General features: G+C 40.8%; 1 protein-coding gene across 1 annotated transcript in view; it reads right to left on the reverse strand.

Moving 5' to 3' along the window:
• The window catches only part of ITGA9 (integrin subunit alpha 9), a 233,419-nt gene that overhangs the window by 65,570 nt on the left and 149,592 nt on the right, over positions 1 to 18,257 (reverse strand). Inside the window, exon 18 of the mRNA XM_026067943.1 lies at positions 15,262 to 15,412. Within this exon, the coding sequence (XP_025923728.1) occupies positions 15,262 to 15,412 (151 nt within the window). The remainder of the gene's footprint in view (positions 1 to 15,261; positions 15,413 to 18,257) is intronic.

The raw sequence follows: 18,257 nt of genomic DNA on the forward strand, positions 1-18,257 counted from the left end.
CACATAATAAATTCTGCAGCTCCAGGAACTGCTGTTTCACCAGTGAAGACCCTTGTCATGCCGGCACAGACTTGTGTACGCTGACGTGCATGCAACCGATTGCACATATAAGACCTGATGGACCAGCGTGTCACCCTGTCCATCCTTTGATTCACTATCTGAAAATACGCTCGAAAGAAGGAGGGGGGACCTCAACAGTTATTTCATAAAAAGAATTAAAAAAAGTTTTCTTTGGCATTAGCTAGAGATTTCCTGTCCTGTTCCATGATCTCATTAGTAAATGCTGTAGGCACACCCCACCCCCAAACCCCAGCAAGCCTGGCTTCAAACATCTTGGATTTCTGCTTATTTTGAGAAAATGACTATTTCTATATAACTAATTAGAGCCTCCCTTCTCTCCCCTCTCCTCCCTGGATGGAACCTATTTATAGATTATGAGATCACCAACCCCAACCAGCACAGGAAATCTTTGAGTAAAGTGGGAGAGAAAAAACAAAAATTTTCTATTTACTGGATATTCCCAACATTCTTATTTTTTCCTCTATCTCTCACAAACATTTATTTTAGCTGGAGAAAAGCTAACACAGCAAATTTTTGAAGCACACCACCTAAAAAGCCTAAGAAGCCGCAGGAATTGTTAGCTCAGCTTACATAAGTGATTAAGGCCCAAAACAAGTTTTAGAACATGCAAACAAAAATGATTATGTTTTTGCATCTTTTGAGGGACCTGCAGGACAGGTGGTGAAGGTGACAGGGGTTTCGGTGACTTAATACATACTATTGCCACTCTGAGAAGTTCTACCTCCTTTGCTACCAGCCCAAATCTCATTCTCAACAGACCAATTGGATTTACATCACCTTTCAGTATACTATACAAGCTAAATCTTTCCCTTCCACATGTTTACTGAGAACTGCTGAACTTAATTTCCTCAAGATATCAGAAATAATACAGAGCACGTCACCAAAATCCACCATCTCCTTTGTGTGACTGGTGCTAATGTATGGCTACAACTCTACTGAGTGGGAGCAGCTTAAAGGTCAGACCTGCCCAAAAATGGAGGAGTGGAGCACCCTCAGGCATGAGCTGATTATTATTATTAATATAAGGAACATGTTTTAAGTTTGAGCACAGCGTGCCACATGGCTAAGTGGCTTAGTGCCCTGAAAGCACATGGCGGTAGCCTATTTCACAGCAGTGCATGACCATTACCCATGGTGGAATTGCCCATGTGAGTAGAGGCTGGAGACAGACATTACCTGGGATCTTCTTAATATGTCCCATAAAAGTCTGGAACAGAGGTGAGGGCTTTATTCTTGCTTTCTATATACTTTTAACAGACAGTGGTACAAAGCAGTTATGGTGTGAAATACTTCTCACCACAGCAAATCCATATATTTTTGAATATGGCATTTAATGCCAAGTTTGCATTTCTGAGGTCGCCTCCCCCTTGCATCAAGTAGCATCTGAGAAATGACATCATTGGTGACATCATCAGTCTGGGAACTCAGAGTTGGCAACCGTACCGGCCAGTTCCCAAACTCCCAGCCCTGCTACGGCCAGCTGACCCATCCAGAAGAGACCAGCTGAGAGCAAAAAGGGTTTTGTTTAAAGAAAGGAAGCCAAATCACACTTGAGGCCACCTGGCAGGGATTTCATGCAAAGCCTTCCTTTAATAAACTGCTAAGACGGGGGCCTCAGTAGGAGCTGGCAGCACGTGGGAATAGGTGACGTCCTGGCTCCCCCACGGGGCTCTGGCCCATGCACCTGCACCCACGTCCCAGAGAACACGCGTTACCTCCGACTTGGCACTTGCACCCTTCTTCTCTGCACAGGGGGCTGCCGGTCCAGGCAGGATTACATCAGGCTTTCGAAGGCCTGCCTAGCTCCTGAGCAGAGCCCAAACCAAACGTTTTCTGAGGGCCAAAAAGTTCAAGCCGACTTTTCCTCCCATTCATTTCCACGCACCTCTAACCCTTCCCAGCCCCAGTGGGGAGAGGGACCGGTGAGCTGACAGGGGCAAGAGGAGCTCGCGCAAGAGAGTGAGCTGGCTCGGCTGGCCACAGGAAGCACAGGACACCTCGACAGAAGCCTTTGGCCTCCCAGTTTCCTGGGCATTTTGCTGATCTAAGGCTTTGGACAGTCACCCAAGGGCTTGAAAGCTTACCCGAACCAAATCCTGCAAAAGCCCCTCCTTGCTGGGCCATAGCTTGTAATTGCCTTTGGCACTGGATTACGGGGGGGAGCTCTAGCATGCAATTTGCCTGCCTCTGCTGGAAAAGGATCTGGGAAATGTTGAAGAGAGATCAGTATCAGCCCCACTGTTAGTTCATTCATTTTCTACCAAAAAAGGAAGAGAGTTCTTTTCACAGTAAAGATCCAGATGAAATTCTCTGTCCTTCACAGTATTTACGCAAAAAACATCTTAAACAAGCCCTGGCAGGGAACACCGCGTGCACTTGGATCCATTTCTACTCTTCCCCTTTTTTCAATTGATCTTGTCTTTATTCCTTCCTTCCTTTAAAAAAATCCTAAGCTACGGCAAGGTGGTACTTTAACTTCATTAAGCACTGCACTATGATCAGCCCTCTCTCCAAAGTGGCCTTTCTTATTCATCACTTCCCCACGTTAGAAAAGAAGCAAAAGCAGGGACAACACAGCTGCCTGCTTGTATAAAGGGGCAGTTATTGTCACTCCACAAGGAAACGATCAAAAATTCAAAGTGAAGCATCAAGCTTGAAACACCAGTTTCACAAGCTCAACTTACCTGCCGAACAGTTTAACGTAATCAATGCCCACCATTACCAAAAAATTAACAACTTTCTAAGCCTGTGTGAGTTCAAACTAAAAAAAAAAATAAAAATCCACTGATCCAGTTTTCACCTGTCCTTTGTAATACTCAGTAAAGAATCAGACTCGTAATTTCTATTAAGACACAAGTGTTTTTCACATAACAAGTACTTTTTATAATGGAAAAATGTCATTATTGCCTGGAATAGAAAGAGAAAGAATTCATTGTTTGGAACTCTCTGGCTAAAACAATAAACAGGCCCCTCTGCTAGCACTATTCTTTGATTGCAGCATTTCAAAACTATGTAGAGTCAGTGGAGAAAAAAAAAGAAAGAGAAAAGCTAACATCAAACTTCATTCGAGGTCTACTCTTAATGTCTCTGCCCATACTATTTTCCAGGTGAGGTAGATAGCCAGAAGTATATTGGTTTTAAACTGGGATTAAGCCATTGGTTCACCTCATGACCATAAACCAATTATTTTTATTTCCTCCTACACAGGCAATTCCGATGAGAAAAGGGAGAAAGGCACATCATGACTGTATCAGAAATGGTGATCACATCACAGAAACTATGGGATCCACAGAAACTTTCTTGCATTGTTCCCCACAAAAACCTCCCCCATTTACCTGAAAGCAATGGAGACCCACCAATGAACACATCCAAAGAGATAAGGGGACACAGAGTGGAAGGTATCTTGTTTTTAAGAAAGACCTGATAGAATAATCTTTCTTAGTTAGAGAAGGATTAGGGACAAACAGGATCTTTGAGTTGATCGGTGTTGTCAGAAGTATTGTATATTGCTGGTCTATTCATATTGTGCTGTTTGTGAACAAATTCAGCCTTCCACTTCCATAAAGATGCACACACACATTGTCCCATTCATTAGCAAGGCACAAGGCAAAATAAAAAGGTAACTGTGTACTTGCAGCCAAGCAAAAGAAACTGTACTTTCTAGAGCCAAAACCAATAACTAACACACACACACACACACACACACACGCACACTGCAAATGACCCGAACACAGTCACTTTACAGCAGGTATTTTGTACCCTGCAGGTTATTACCATCAGTAGATATTACAGTTGAGGAGCCAAACATGTGCATGACACGCTCTCTGCAGAGGCAGAGCTTAACTTTTGCAGAGTCTTTTCAGTAGATTTTTATACACACCATTTACTTTTGCATGAGTTTTCCAGCTCAATATTGGAAAAGATTATAACCATCACTTCTAACGTGAATTCTCATCACACAGATCATTTAATAGTCTTATTTTTCAGGCCCAGAGTCATGGGTTGCAAAGCCAGTTCAACTCAGCTGCAGCCCAGGAGGGGGCCCAGCACTGCTTCCCCCCACCCCAAGCATCTGGCAGAAGCGGTCGATGGACAAATCCAGCTGACAGATAGATCCGGCTGACCAGCCCTGTCTCTGACACAGGGCCTTCATGGAGCAGAAGGAAGACCAAGGGAGCTGCACTGCAAATGTGGGTGTCCAGGCCTAGCCACAGGGGAGCATTAGATGGGAGCATACCAAGTATGAGAGCCTGTATAAGAGACCTGAGATCATGGTGCTACTGGTGCTGTCCACTTTTTGCAACACAAATCTAAACAAATGTAAAGTTCAGTGTCACTGGGATCTAAATAAATTAGTGTATTATTGTGCAAAACCACATTCCTTTATTTATTTGCAGCATTTATTCCCTTTTCAGTAGGAACCACTGTCATTCGCAGACTACTTACAGCAAAGCATGTGCTTAGGCAAAATACGAGCATTATCTTTCCAGCCACACAGAGAAGCAGAGAGGAACATGACTAAGCTCTGTAGCCCTGGACCTGGTCTCCACCACGCCAAAACGAGTGCTGAGGGAAGTGTGTGAGAGAGGGGAGAAAACTACAGAGCTATTCCCCCTTCGCATACTCTCTCTGCCTCCAAACACTGTTGACTCAAAAACGTCCTGAGCCAGAGCTGGTTTCTGTGCATTTCCCAAAACTCCACGGATTCCTCTTCAACAAACTTGTTTAGCCTCCTTTAGTAGCCATGCATTTTTTTTTAGATGTGGTGTGAAGAAGCACCTCCTCTTGTTTGCTTCCTAGGATAGACAGCAGGATGGCAGAAAAAAAATCATCTCCTCCCTAGATCCAGTCAGTCAGTTGTCTAGATGCCTTCCCCAATCCCCATCTTATTTAGCCACTTTGGAAAAAAAATCTTTTGTTGCGATCACTTGAAATATTCTTTCTCATTTATTCCGAGAGATGCAGAGCTCTCCCTTTTAAAGGCACATAATGTCATTCCTGGTATGATGTGGGCAACAGCCTCTTGCATCCAACAACAGGAACATGAATAAACAGGAACAAAATAACTGGAAAGTAAGCTGTCCAGCTCAACTCCTACCATCTGCTAGACAAACAGAAAACTGACTCAGCAGCCTCTTCTCCACTCGGTGCACTGGTCTGGGTGCTCCTCTCCAGTGGGATACCAGCACTGACTGCAAATACCACTGCACCAAGAACAGCCTGTGAGATATCAATACACCCAAATACAAAGCCGGAAACTCAGACTAAATCTAAACCAAACACGGTGGTGTCCTCCATGTACTTGTACTTTATTTTAGAATTTGTACCTTTATTGATATGGATCCACAATTCTGCAAAGCAGACAAAGGCCGATGCATAGGTGACCTTTGGGCAGCGAGCCAACTGTGGTAGCAAATTCAAGACAGACCACCCCTTGCAAAAGAGGCACTTTAGAGAAGTTAAACACAAGACACATTTATATCCTCTTTACATCCCTTTGATTACAAGGCTTATCCTAAAAAAGAAATTTACAAAACCCTATGTTATACACAGTGCATCACCACCAGTCTTAAAAATAATGTATTGGCATGATATTTTTCAAGTTAGACCACAGATTTTATGAAAAATGAAAACCTAAATAGGGGCACAACAAGGAAAAAAATACGTGTTCCACACATACCTAAGTATTACAAAATGGTGCCTAGTTAAGTAAGGTGCTATCAGAAAGGTCAATCTGCAAACCAAGGTACAGCCTTTGTTCATAGAAATGTGAAGACACACCACTGGAATACATTACATTGGCTTGTACATACACTGACACATTACTAAAACCACGGCAACTTCCATACCCTCACCACGTCCCTCAAGATTCCACATGTCAAAAATATAGTAAAATCATACACACAAAAAAGGGGAAATAAGGCTTCCTGACTCCCCCCTTTAAAAAGGAACCATAAAGTTATTGTAGAAAAAAATCACTAAGACAAAAAGTCAGGTAAATTTAGCAATAATCCAGGCTTTGCTATTCCTAACATGCTTTTTTCTACAAAACTGCAGACACTTTGTAGGATCAAATGCTGCCAGATACAATGCATTTATTCAGAAAAGAAAATTAAGTCATAAGAGCGAAAAAAAACATGTAAGAAAAAAATTACACACTGGCATGTGCCTATATTCTTAGGATCATTACAGGTATGATGAAACTGTAAATTCTATGTCGTAATCTCTCAACAGTGCATTGCATTTGATTACACCTTTATTTAGAAAAATTGTGGATGAACATGTATTATAGGCTGGATTATTCCCTCATGATCTGTGCATAGGAATACTAAGATAAGCTTAATAATAGCATTACATTTTTCGTGTACGTGAGTCCACACTCTCAGATAACCCAAGCAAAAATCAGAGACAAAGAAGCCATTAGAGGAGAAAGGGCTCAGGGTAAATTTTGCTTCATCTTACCTGTGCATGTAGATACATACATACATACACACAAACACACACGCCTGTATGTAATACTACTGAATCATGGATGCATGGCAACATTAAGAGGAGAACTGTTTTTCTGTTACTACAGATAACCCATGGGTCATACATGTTATTATTATATAATAACAGAAATATATCTTCAAAACATCCTTCCTTTAAAATTAAAAGCAGAAAAAATAAAGTGGAAGAAATCAATATTCAATTCCTAGTGGTATTTCTGAAAGCACAGATAACATATGCCAACATATACTGTCAGACAACTTCCTGTGCATAATCCATCAATTTTGCTGAATACTGGTATACTCAACTCAAACACAGCTAACCACTCTTAGTTTTATAACAAAAAGCTTGAATTCACAAAAAGTTCAGTAAATAAATTCAATTGTCATCAACTACACATACTGTGATGAAAAATCAAAGCAAAAAACTCACAAATAAAAAAAAATTAAAAATAATCTGGATGGAGAAACACAATCAAGAAAATCAAGCTCTTGCCCCCTTCTTCCCCGGTGGTATTTTTTACGTGTAAAGAACAATACTAAGCTTATAACTATAATAATGAGTTTGGCACTGAGTATTTCCCTGTAATGAGTAATCCTTAATGCAACCTACAGCTACCAACCCCCAAAGCCAAATCTGAAACCCCAGGAATGCCTTTTAAAATACACACAGGTTCTTATTTTTTGGTCTTTCTCTTTCAGAAACTTGAACAAAAAGGTGCATAAGGACTTTTTCACAGCAAGAACTGATGACATGATAGATACTACCTAATTTAGTGACACTGCTGAAATTCAATAATATAATTCATTATCTATATTATATAGGCTATTGAAACAGGTTTGGGGTTTTTTGGTGATTTTTTTTTTTTTTTTAAACAAAAGCTTAGCAGTTCACTTGTAAGGCTTTACTTTAAGAGGTGCTGCGCTACTTTCCAGAACAGCGTTTTAGTGCACTCTCCTTCCTCTCACTAAGTGGAAAGTACTGAATCATTACTCTGCAGATGGTTACAGTCAAAAGTCACACACGGGTTTTCTGGACTCCTCCCAAAGTCAGGCTGCAAAAACGCTGCCGGTTGGGGAGCACGCGGCTGACAACCTGGGGCGGGGGCTGCCAGGACGGCTCAGGGAGGGGGTCCCCGGCTCACCCATCGCCTCCCAGCCCCACCAAACACCCCATGGGACAGCGGAGCTCGCCCAAATACTTTCCTCCCTTCCCTTCTGCACTGCTCACTCCCCTGCTCTGGGGGAAACGCCACGGGAAGCTCCTGCTCTGGAAACGAAAAAGGATTTGGGGCCCCAGGGTCTCCTTCAGAGAGGGGTTTAACGTGCCTATTTCTGCTAATATGAATTTAGATTGATCCCAGCTGAACCCAAGGTTAAGCCATTACCTCTCAGCTGCACACAGGGAGAAGTGCGGATAGAAGGAACTTGCTTTACCTAATCCTCAAGAAGAAATTAAGATTCTCTTGAGAACTTGCTTACCGTGTTTTCAAAGGAAGGAAAAAAGAAAAGAATGAGCAAGAAAGAGGGAGAGGAAACAAAAGAAAAAAAAGGCCAGGACTTTTCTCTCACACCGATACTAACCAGGAAGTTCATGAGAGAGTCACAAGAGCATAGGGCACCGGTATCAACCTGAAAGAAAGCAAAGCTCCTAATTTCTTCACCCTCCTTGGATTTCAGCTAAAAGCTGTTCACTCTTCATGCCTTTGCTGATCTTCTTGACTGCAACTGAAATAATGCGAAGCTGGTTTTGAAGTCTTTCTACAGACAAAACTCCTGTTGACTTTAGAGTGGCTATGCCTAAAGTATGACTGTAAGACCATGCCTTGTGTTTAAAAAAAAATAATTAAAGAAGAGGGATTCAATTTTATTTATAGAGCCTATTAGCATCACAGGAGATATCTGAACAACTAGATGGAAGAGAACAATTACCACCACTTCCTGCCGCATGGCACAGGGCTGTACAACATGCCACAGGACTCGGCAACTTAAAATATATATAAATCACTTACAATTCTATCAGATTTTCACCTCAGGGTGACATTTATATTCTGGCACCATCCTGAACTGCCTTCCTTAAAAGTGACTAAAAGAAACTCCTACAAGGACAGAACTGACCTTTTGTACCAAAAAGTCGACAAGCTTTAAGCTTCAAGTTACAACAAAAACAAAGCCCAAACCCAACAACTTCATGCTATAAAGAAAGTCCTAGAAAGCCGCAAAAATCAACTGTTACTTAATAGTCTTTGCAGGGGTTGTTTAAGTTTGAACAATTTAAAACTTCATCCTTAAGAAGACAGAAGACATGTACTGTCCCGTAATTGTGTCACTGTAAATGTTGGTAAGTCTCTCTCTACTCAGTTTAAAAGCAAGAGATGATAATGAAGAGAGACACTAGGACAAAGGAAAGACACTGGCCATCTTTCCCTTACAGAAAACATAGCCTTTGAATGAACACAACCAATATAAAGTGTATTGAGCTTGTAGCACACTTGACCCTGCCCTCTCTGAAGAGTATTTTCCTTGCTCTCAGCAATGCTGTTTATAGAGATAATAGTGTGGCTCTACCTCAGCAACCGGGGCAGCCAAATCCGATTTTGAAAGCCCTGTGTCGTGGCCCTCATTGATGCGATCGTGCCGTAGCTCCCAGCACTGCGTGGTTCCCGATCGCACACAAGAGGAAGCAGCTCTCTGTGGAGCTATGGGCTGCGTGTTGACAGCAACGAGACGCCCTGGTGTCACGCATGGCCCCAAAAGCCGTTCTGCACCCCTTGGAGCTGGGCCTGCAAGTCCTGGCCAGGTGGAAGTTGTGGTGAAACCCCACCAGAAGATGGGTCGGGAATCACTGTCAGTGTATCTCACTACAGCACCGACTCTCTTTCAGCCTCTACAAAAAGCACATTTCACATAAATGTACTCATCCACACGTTTCTTCTTTCTTTAAAAAAATCATTCTCCTCATAGCCCCAAGGGAAGAGCAAGGGCTAGACAGATGAACAAAACCTCCATTAATAATCCAAGTCACACAGAGCATCCCAGACTATTCCCTAAAACCACTCTTTACATATATGTAAATAGTCAAATTAAGAGGCATGCCAAATTCTGCATTCTATTCATTGAGTTTATTCATTAAGAAAAATAAAGAAGATTCCTTATTAGATATACACGATAAATCAAAGTAGAACATACGTAAATTTATAAGACTCCTACCAGTACTAATTACACAACTAAACCCAATCTTCAAGGTCCATTACCTGAATGGGGGAGTGATAAGTGAATCCCGAGAGTAAAGTCGGGATCAAAAGTTTAAACTTCAATTCCTACCTGCTAGGAGGATATTATATAGCTGTAACAGCCTCTGGCCTGAAAAAGAGTTGCTCCTTACTTATCCCTAAGGAAGGATAAAAGTTGAGTTTTTCATTGAGCATTCACAGAAAAAGAAAATTAAAATGAACAATGAAGTCAGATAGGTTGAACAGCATGTCTTTTTTTCTTTCCAATTAAGAACTTACACAGTTTTGCTCGAGGGATGAAAAGCGTTTTGGTGCACTCTGGAGCAAAAGTCAAGCATTTGATTCACGAAAATGAAGAAGGAGCATGCGGCAGTCCTGCCATACTACTGATATTCCCAAGTCCTGGCTATAAAAACTCTCCTGGAAAAAGGGTTCAAATCCCCTCACTTAAGTGATATATTGTTTGGGCAATCTTCCAGATGTGCTTGTGTCAGTGGAAGAGGTCACAGCTTCCATGCTACTTGGCACCACTCCTCTCTGACATTCTGGCAGAATGGTTCAGAGGAGCAATTCCAGCTCTCTCCATGCAAAATCAGCTGGATTAACTCAAACCACTAATTTAAAAGGTTTCAGCTAACCAGCTGGATATGAATTGAGAGTGATCACACTAACCTCTCTGCCAGTGGATCCCAAGGGGCAATAACAGCTGGAAAAAAAGAGCCATAATGAATAATCAGGAATGAATAACCAATTCCTCGCACTGGCACAGCTGGATGTAAAAGAGGGCACGTGTCTCTGGCTTTTGTGTTTTATCAGTATCCTGCTCCCACCAGCCTTAAAACTCTTAGAAAGTATGAGCAGTATGGGAAACCAGCATAAAAGAATTTCCAGTTTGGAAAAAATTAAACTCTACATGCGTGTGTGCTCCTCTTCTGGGCTCTCTTAGTCAAGAGAGAGTCAGCAAACGTTCAGAGCGAGAAGGAGTTCACATCCAAAGTGCATGACCTCTCTGCTAGCCAAGAAAGAGCTGGTATCACATTACTTATCAGCAGAAAAAACCCAGAATGTAAGCAACATGACTCAAAAAATTAGAATATTCATAATCAGCACAAAAGTTTCAGATACACGCTCACTAAGGAATTACGAGACTGCATTGGAGGAAACCATAACCTTGCTATTTTTTCTCTGCCCCAGCCCAGCCCTGTTAACTTCCCTCAGCTGTTGCTTGCAAAAGCTGTGAGAAGCAGCAGGAGTGTTACAGCTGGCCTTGGATGTTGGGAGACTGTCTGAAATAAAGAAATAATCCACGGCTGGAAATTACTGTCAGCAATGGGATTTCCTGATCTCCTCTCTCCGCAACCAGCGCTGAAGTGGGGTTAGCTCTCAGATTCCAGCCAGCCCTTGCAGAACACTTTAAGAGCAGTGAGAGATTAACACCATAGATATTGGGCTATTATTGTTGTTTTTACCATTATTATGCTACATGCTATTTTTATGCCATTACTGCAAAATTTATGCTATACCTGAGCTGACTTAATAGACAGCTGTTGCCAAAAGATATGGTCCTGCCTGTGCCCTCCTCCCAACCTCAGCTCCCTGATCATGTACTTCCATTGCTTTCTTTGCACTTATCTCATACCCGTTTCACCCCTCAGTAAGCCAGCATATCTCACTGAACTCGCAGAAAACTAACACTGCAGAAGGACAGGAGAAGAGCTGGACCTGCAGCCAGGAGCAGATGAAGAACAGGACTTCCTCTTTCAACAGCGCCTGTTTGACCGGCATTCTTGTGAATCTCAGAAAAATGTTAACCGCCACTGCCAGCAAGCTTATAGTGCTCTTTTGGTAACTGTGCTGAAAATACCTTTTTCCTCCCAACAGCAGCTAATGAACGGCGAGCAGAGTACCCATTGCTGATGAGCATTTTCAGCAAAAGGTCCCTCTCCTCATGCTAGACAGAAGTCAGTAGGCAGTGATACAATTTCAGTAGACTCAAAATGATGTAGAAATTAACAGGAATAGCTTTTAATTCCCTTTCCAGACTCCTTAACACACAAACATCACTCTGCCTTCTCCTCTTCGGGAAAATGATATCCTCCCCTCTGTTAAGAGGATTTTTCAAGCTCTTAAAAAAAACGCTTCCCTGAAGTCAGACTAAGATTATGGGATAATAAATTTTTAGACTTTAAAAAAAAAAAAGTTCTACTCTACACAGAAGCAGGGTCTTCCCCTGCTTCCTAGTCAACATGGTAAAAAAAAAAATCTTTTTTTCTAAGTGAACAGGCGAAGTTCATAATGTAAGTGTCATCCCCAATAACTGGTATTGTCACCAGCAAAACTACAAAGTAGTGAATGTAATCATAATGAAACAAAGAATATGTACATTAAGCTACTACAGATGAAACCCACAATTACATATTAAGTCTTCAGGAATTTCTTTAGTTAATAAACTTGGTATTTTATAGTTTTATGTTCATTTCCCTGGATTAATCTTCAAGTATTCAAAAACGGTGGCAGGGTCCTTTGAGCAGTGAAGGGTACTGACACTTTTGTGACAGCAACCCCTTTACACGGCAGTAGTGATGACAGAGTAAGAAATGCTATAGGGAAAGTAGGCAGGGATGAAAAGCCTGTCCCTTAAAGTGCATGCCGTGTATTGTGCCTCTCAATTAAAGGACTGTCCGTCAGAAGCAATGGAAAGAAAACTTTGGGCTTCCACCCACGGAGCCGGGGAGGACTGGCTGCAGAGCAAAAGGAAAATCAGACAGCGGAATAAATGGAGCCTTTTAAATATCAGCCCATGAACACTTTTTCACCTCCCTGAGAAGCAGCGAATCCCTGCCAGGTACTCTGTCTATCACAGCTCATGAAATCTCAGTCTCCACAAAGGAACGAGGGCTAGCTCCACTAAAGCATTTAACTGAATGCTACCGCAATCGTTATTAAGCTAGGCCATCATTTTCTTTTCAAATATATTATGTGGCATTTTGTCTCAACGACTGTTCATGCACCTATTTTACTTGGTTTAAGAAGCTGACTGTTGAAAAAACAGCATTAAACTTTTGCTTTCTCGAATCTCAGTGTAACCGATCTAGATAAAGAAATTGTACTCAATCTACTAGAAACTCCACTGGAGACGCAGGGAAAACAAACAGGAGAGTCACAGCATCTTGAAATGACTACAAAGACAGATAATTAAAGCTCATCATGCAGTCATTGTTCTCAGAAGATACCTTAGAGAAACCTTAGAGAAAAAGTATCAAGTAACCACACAGAAAAGACTGCTCTCTTCCATTTAAGGGATATTCATTAACAGGCAGTTGCTGCAAAGAGTTTCCCACAACAAGAAGTTCTTTTGATTCCGAAATTGCTCCACTAAGGCAAATCTTATGAGTCGTCATTTCTACTCAGACTTTATGTTCTGGATTTTTGCCTGGGCAATGTTCAACCAGGAACAAAATCTATTTAAAGTACATGCACAGTATGTATTATGCATAGATGTCAAGGGATGGGAGTAGGTTATGAAACATGGAGTCCGTAATATTTTACAAAAAAGTCATTGTTCAAAGAGCTTAGGGAAAATGTAACACTGCAATTGAGGCTATGAGGTTATAATTCAGTTTCCCATCTGGACAGACAGTGAGGCCAAAGGCACATTAGTTCATCCTGAAGCAAGAGCTGATTGAGAGAAAGTAAAATAGCCCAACAGAATCCTGTTCCTGTTTTTCAAAACCATTGGTAAAATAATTATCAGAAAAAAGCTGTATCAGAACAATGGAACTGCAGGAATAATAACAGACTATACCATGACCCTGTTTGCAAGGTGAAGAAGGGAGCCTACATGCTTGCTTGATGTGTATTGTGTGTTTGGTTTTTTATTTAAAAAGAAATGCTAGCTTCTACTAGCAGAGGAGACACTGAGTAGTGAGATAACCCTACAACATCATCTGCTTCCAGAAACTGCTCTTTCTAGACAGCATTCAGCACAGCTGTTTCAAGCCTGCTTGAGACCCAGGCTTAAGGTAAAATACTACGGGGAAACAGAATATAATCTTCAGCTGGTTCCCCGACAGTGTTGGCCACCAAGAACAACAAAACCAACTGGTGTTCCAGGTAACTGTGTATGTAAAATATTCAACACGTAAGCACGGGGTGGGGGGTGGGGAAATAAACCTGCTAAAAGCATACATCAAGATCTGTTTCTTTTCCAGTGCAAAACAATGGAAACCCTCCCACTGACTTCAATGGGAACTGGGCCAGGCCCTGAGAGTCTTCATGTAAAACTTCCATTATGGAGAAGCTGCACATTGGCATGAGGCATTTCTGTTTTATTCCCTTTTTTTGTTATCCTGATAAACTGCACACTTCAGCACATAATGTCTGAAAATAAGGTTTATAATACAAAGACAATTTTCCAAAGTTTGTTATTGCATGTGAGATGTAATAGTCAAAACCAAACACCATGAGAATTAACATGTATCAGAAATTATATTTTGGTTTATTATAATGAGTTAAAGAGATTTATAATAACTGAAATGAATAATAATCCTTCTTTATAAAATATGACAAATAATGGCAAAATGCCACTGTTTCAATGGACTAAGTTCATCCCACTTTGCAACAGTCGTGCTACTGTTTTCAATATTGCTCTCATGGCTTACAGAGAGTAGCAGAGCTCCAGCAGAGAGGTGAATCACTGTAAAAACTAGGAGAAAAATAGCCAAAATGTTGTTACAATTGTGCAGTTCCCATTTTACACAACTGCTTTCACATGTTGCTCTCACTCAGAAGGTTTTGGGGGCCATCAGTTTGTAACAAGCTTGATTCAGTGTTTGTATTTCAACACCATATCTCTAGGTGAAACTCATGCTAATGAAAATAGCCAAGTACTTCAATCTAAATGTGAGCTCAAAATTTTCAACTGAGTCCATGCAGGTCAAATCATAAGTGTTTCTGAGCTCCTGGATGTAGAGATGTACCCTGGCCACCACCCAGTCCTTGACCAAAGAACAGCCTTGTACTTTGGTTTCTGTAAAAAGAAAACCTGGAAACGCAGGTCAGGAGGTGACCAGGACTGGTGAATGCAGCCTGGCACCCCCCTCCACTCAAACTAGAGACAGACTTTGTACTTCAGCTCCACTGAGTATCCTACCGGTTTCCAACCAGTCTCCCTCTTTCTCTTAACTGCCTCAACCAAACAGCCCTTCTTTTTCATTAGCACACCTCAAATAAGAGTGCTGTGCCTTCTACAGAAACACAAAGGATATCCTTTACACAGATTAAGCTGACAAAAGAAACAACCTCAGTAAAGAGTCTGCAACAAATTCAAGCCCAATATAACCAGAAATAATTCCCAAATGTCTCAGCTATGCAGACCAGGCCACCCTGCATCCCTACATCTTGCAAGTAAGCTGCTTTAATATTAGGAGGCTTGCTCACAGCGAATTTGCCTTTCTTACCTTTTGCCACATTTTGATGAAGAAGAGCTCCCCAGAAAAGTTGAAGAAAACATTGGTGTCGTAGGCGTCATCCCCGATGTTAGAGATGGAAATGTTAAGTGAGATATTCCTCACCGCTCCCAGTGCCAGATAGGTGGTTCTGTCATCAACACTGTAGGCAAAAATAATTACAGCAGTTTAACTCTTGGCGACTTTCACACTTTCTTCCTTCATTCCTACTACAGGACTGTCATAACTCAACTGCGCAAGAGCTTGGAGGTTAATAACTCAGGGATGTGCCATATGCCCAACATACAGTGCAGTGGGCCATACAAGGAACCAGCATCTCCTGAATCCCTGGTTCTAGCACTGTCTTTTGTGACTGTCAGGAAATCCTATAATCCTAATGTGAAATCATTTCACATTACTTACTGTTTATATGATTTTATTGAGAATAAAATAGTGGAAGACTATAAAGTAACTGCACAGGGGAAATGCAACAAGTGCAAAATATTGTTATGCCACATTTAAATACAAATGCTCTTTTGTCTCTCAATAATGCAAGCTTACTTTAACATTCTAGTAACCTTTCAAAAATCTTCTTGGAGTTATGCTATGGAGAGGACAAAAGGCACAGAGGCTCAAACAAAATCTAGAAACCCGTGTAAGTGGAAAAACATATGAAAATTATAATAAACATCAACTGAATGCGACTAATCTTTCCTTAGGTGTTTATGATGGACCTAACACCATGGAGTCATGTTCAGTAAGTGGCATACCAAGGGAATGGTTGAATTAAAATAATAGTAATTCATCATGAATCAATACAGATGATTCTAAGATGAAGTTTGGAGTAAGACAGTCTAGACTCAGTCTCTAAAGCTGATGCTTACGGATTGTGAGTGTAACTTTTCAGTATTTTCCATTTAATGTAGACAATATTTATAGCACATGTTTCCTGTACTTATTTCACTTATGATGATCTCTACTCTTTTATAATAGCCCAAAACTATGGCTTACATTTCAGTGACAGCTTCTGAGAAGGCAGGTATAAATCTGCAAGAAATGTGTCTGCTTTTTCATGCTTACAATTAATTGCAGACACCAACTAATCCTACCTCTAATTGGACACTTTGCTTTCTAAACCTTATGGTTTATTCTTGCAGTCAACTATCAGTGCAAATAAACATTTGCAAAAGCGTTTGTAAGGCAGGATCCACTGAAAAACTAGTTTGAGAAGTCAAAATAATTTGAGCTGTTGCTTTTTATATACAAAAGTAATGGGACAACTATATGAGAGTACTAGGAAGTATTAAATCTTTTGGCCACAACTTCAACATTTACTCTTGAAATGCAGAGAAATTATCCAGATACACAAAACAATCTGCTGGGATTTTCTAATAATCAAAAGCACATATTTGGAACCAGGGAAGTCAAAAACCAACCATTTATTACTGTGGAATACTTCTCATGAAGTTTATAATATCATCTATTATAATCACTTAAAAAACTAAACCAACATCTATCAAAGCCATAAGCAAAATCTGGAAGGATCTACTTTAATAAGTGATGGAAAGTTACAAAATATTTATCTTTTGCAGGGCTGATACTAAACTCAATGCACACTACACATGAATGTCTCCTGATTACCATGATTTGACATCAACCTTGACACTACCTCTTTCCCTTCTACACTAATTTCTTTATACTTAAGAGTGTGATATGCAAAGGAGAAAAGAACCCTCTCTGAATTTGTAGCAGTAGTGTTTTGAGATGTAACACCAGTTCAAACTCTCTGAGAATGCTGTTCTTCCTCCTGAATAATAAAAAGTGTTCACAGTGAAATCCTATTGAAAAATAAGCCCAGAAAAAATAATGTTAAAATAACTGTCATTAGTCAGTGTTACTCCTTTCTAAAGCTACCACTTATTTGTTAAAGTGTATCACACCAAAATGTTGGTGTTTATAACAACATTTTCTTCAACAGAGAAAGAAAACCTGCTTTCTAAGAGAACACTAGTTGCCCCCAATTACAGCTCCAACATAAAATCCACTTGCTATTAAACTCTGAAAAGCTTCACTGATAGGGGGCTGACAAAAGACTTCAGATCTTCCTCCGAAAGGCTATACAAGATTGTGCTGTAAGCCTCATTTTAAGGGAGTACTTTCCTGAGTCATTAAATCTGTGTACATCTGGAACGGATCAGGTTCCCTTGCATATGAAAAGGATTAGGAAGCTCTCCGCTCGCAAGGGAGTTCCCAGTCAGCATTTGCTGCCCCAGAGCTGAGGTCACGGCATGTGGAAAGCCTGCTGCCATGCACGAGCTGCACGGCCAACCTGGTGCCATCCCGCTCCCACATCTGCTAAGTCAAAATCTGCCACTAAAGAAGTGCTGTCCCCCTCCAGAACAAGAAGCAAATGAAGCCACCCTTCATATGGGCAAGGTATGTCAAACAATGGGGCAAACAGAACGAAGCAATGGCTTTCGGTTTACGATTCACTGAATGAGAACTGTAAAATGGCCAATATCCTCCCCGGGGCCCTCATCACCTTGCTCATGTCGCAGAAGATAGGCTAAAAATAAAAACACAAAATCAAAAAAATCAGGATATAAACACTAAATCAGAGAGGAAAATCATCATCTTATTAAATTACGTAGTATGCATAAATAATGGACTGGGTAAAAGTTCTGGGTAGACTGTAGACACATACACATTATATATATGTAACCACATTTGCATGTACATACATACAGGAACATACAATATGTCAAGTTATCAATTCCTGCATGGAAAGGAAAAGAAATTTGACATTCAGAAGTACTAAACACCTGCAGTTTCCATTCACATGATCTAGATTTGTAGGTAATCAGCAATTCTGAAAATCAGACTCCAAATTTATGCTATATAGATGACATTTAGAAATTCTGCCATGGTTTTAAATTTACTGGCTGTAGTACTACACATCAAATGTAAAAGAAAATATTTCACTTTTTTCCCCTGAAGTGTTTAAGAAA

This window comes from Apteryx rowi, unplaced genomic scaffold (genome assembly GCF_003343035.1).
Source record: "Apteryx rowi isolate R43461 unplaced genomic scaffold, aptRow1 scaffold_265, whole genome shotgun sequence".
NCBI classification, from domain to species: Eukaryota; Metazoa; Chordata; class Aves; order Apterygiformes; family Apterygidae; genus Apteryx; species Apteryx rowi.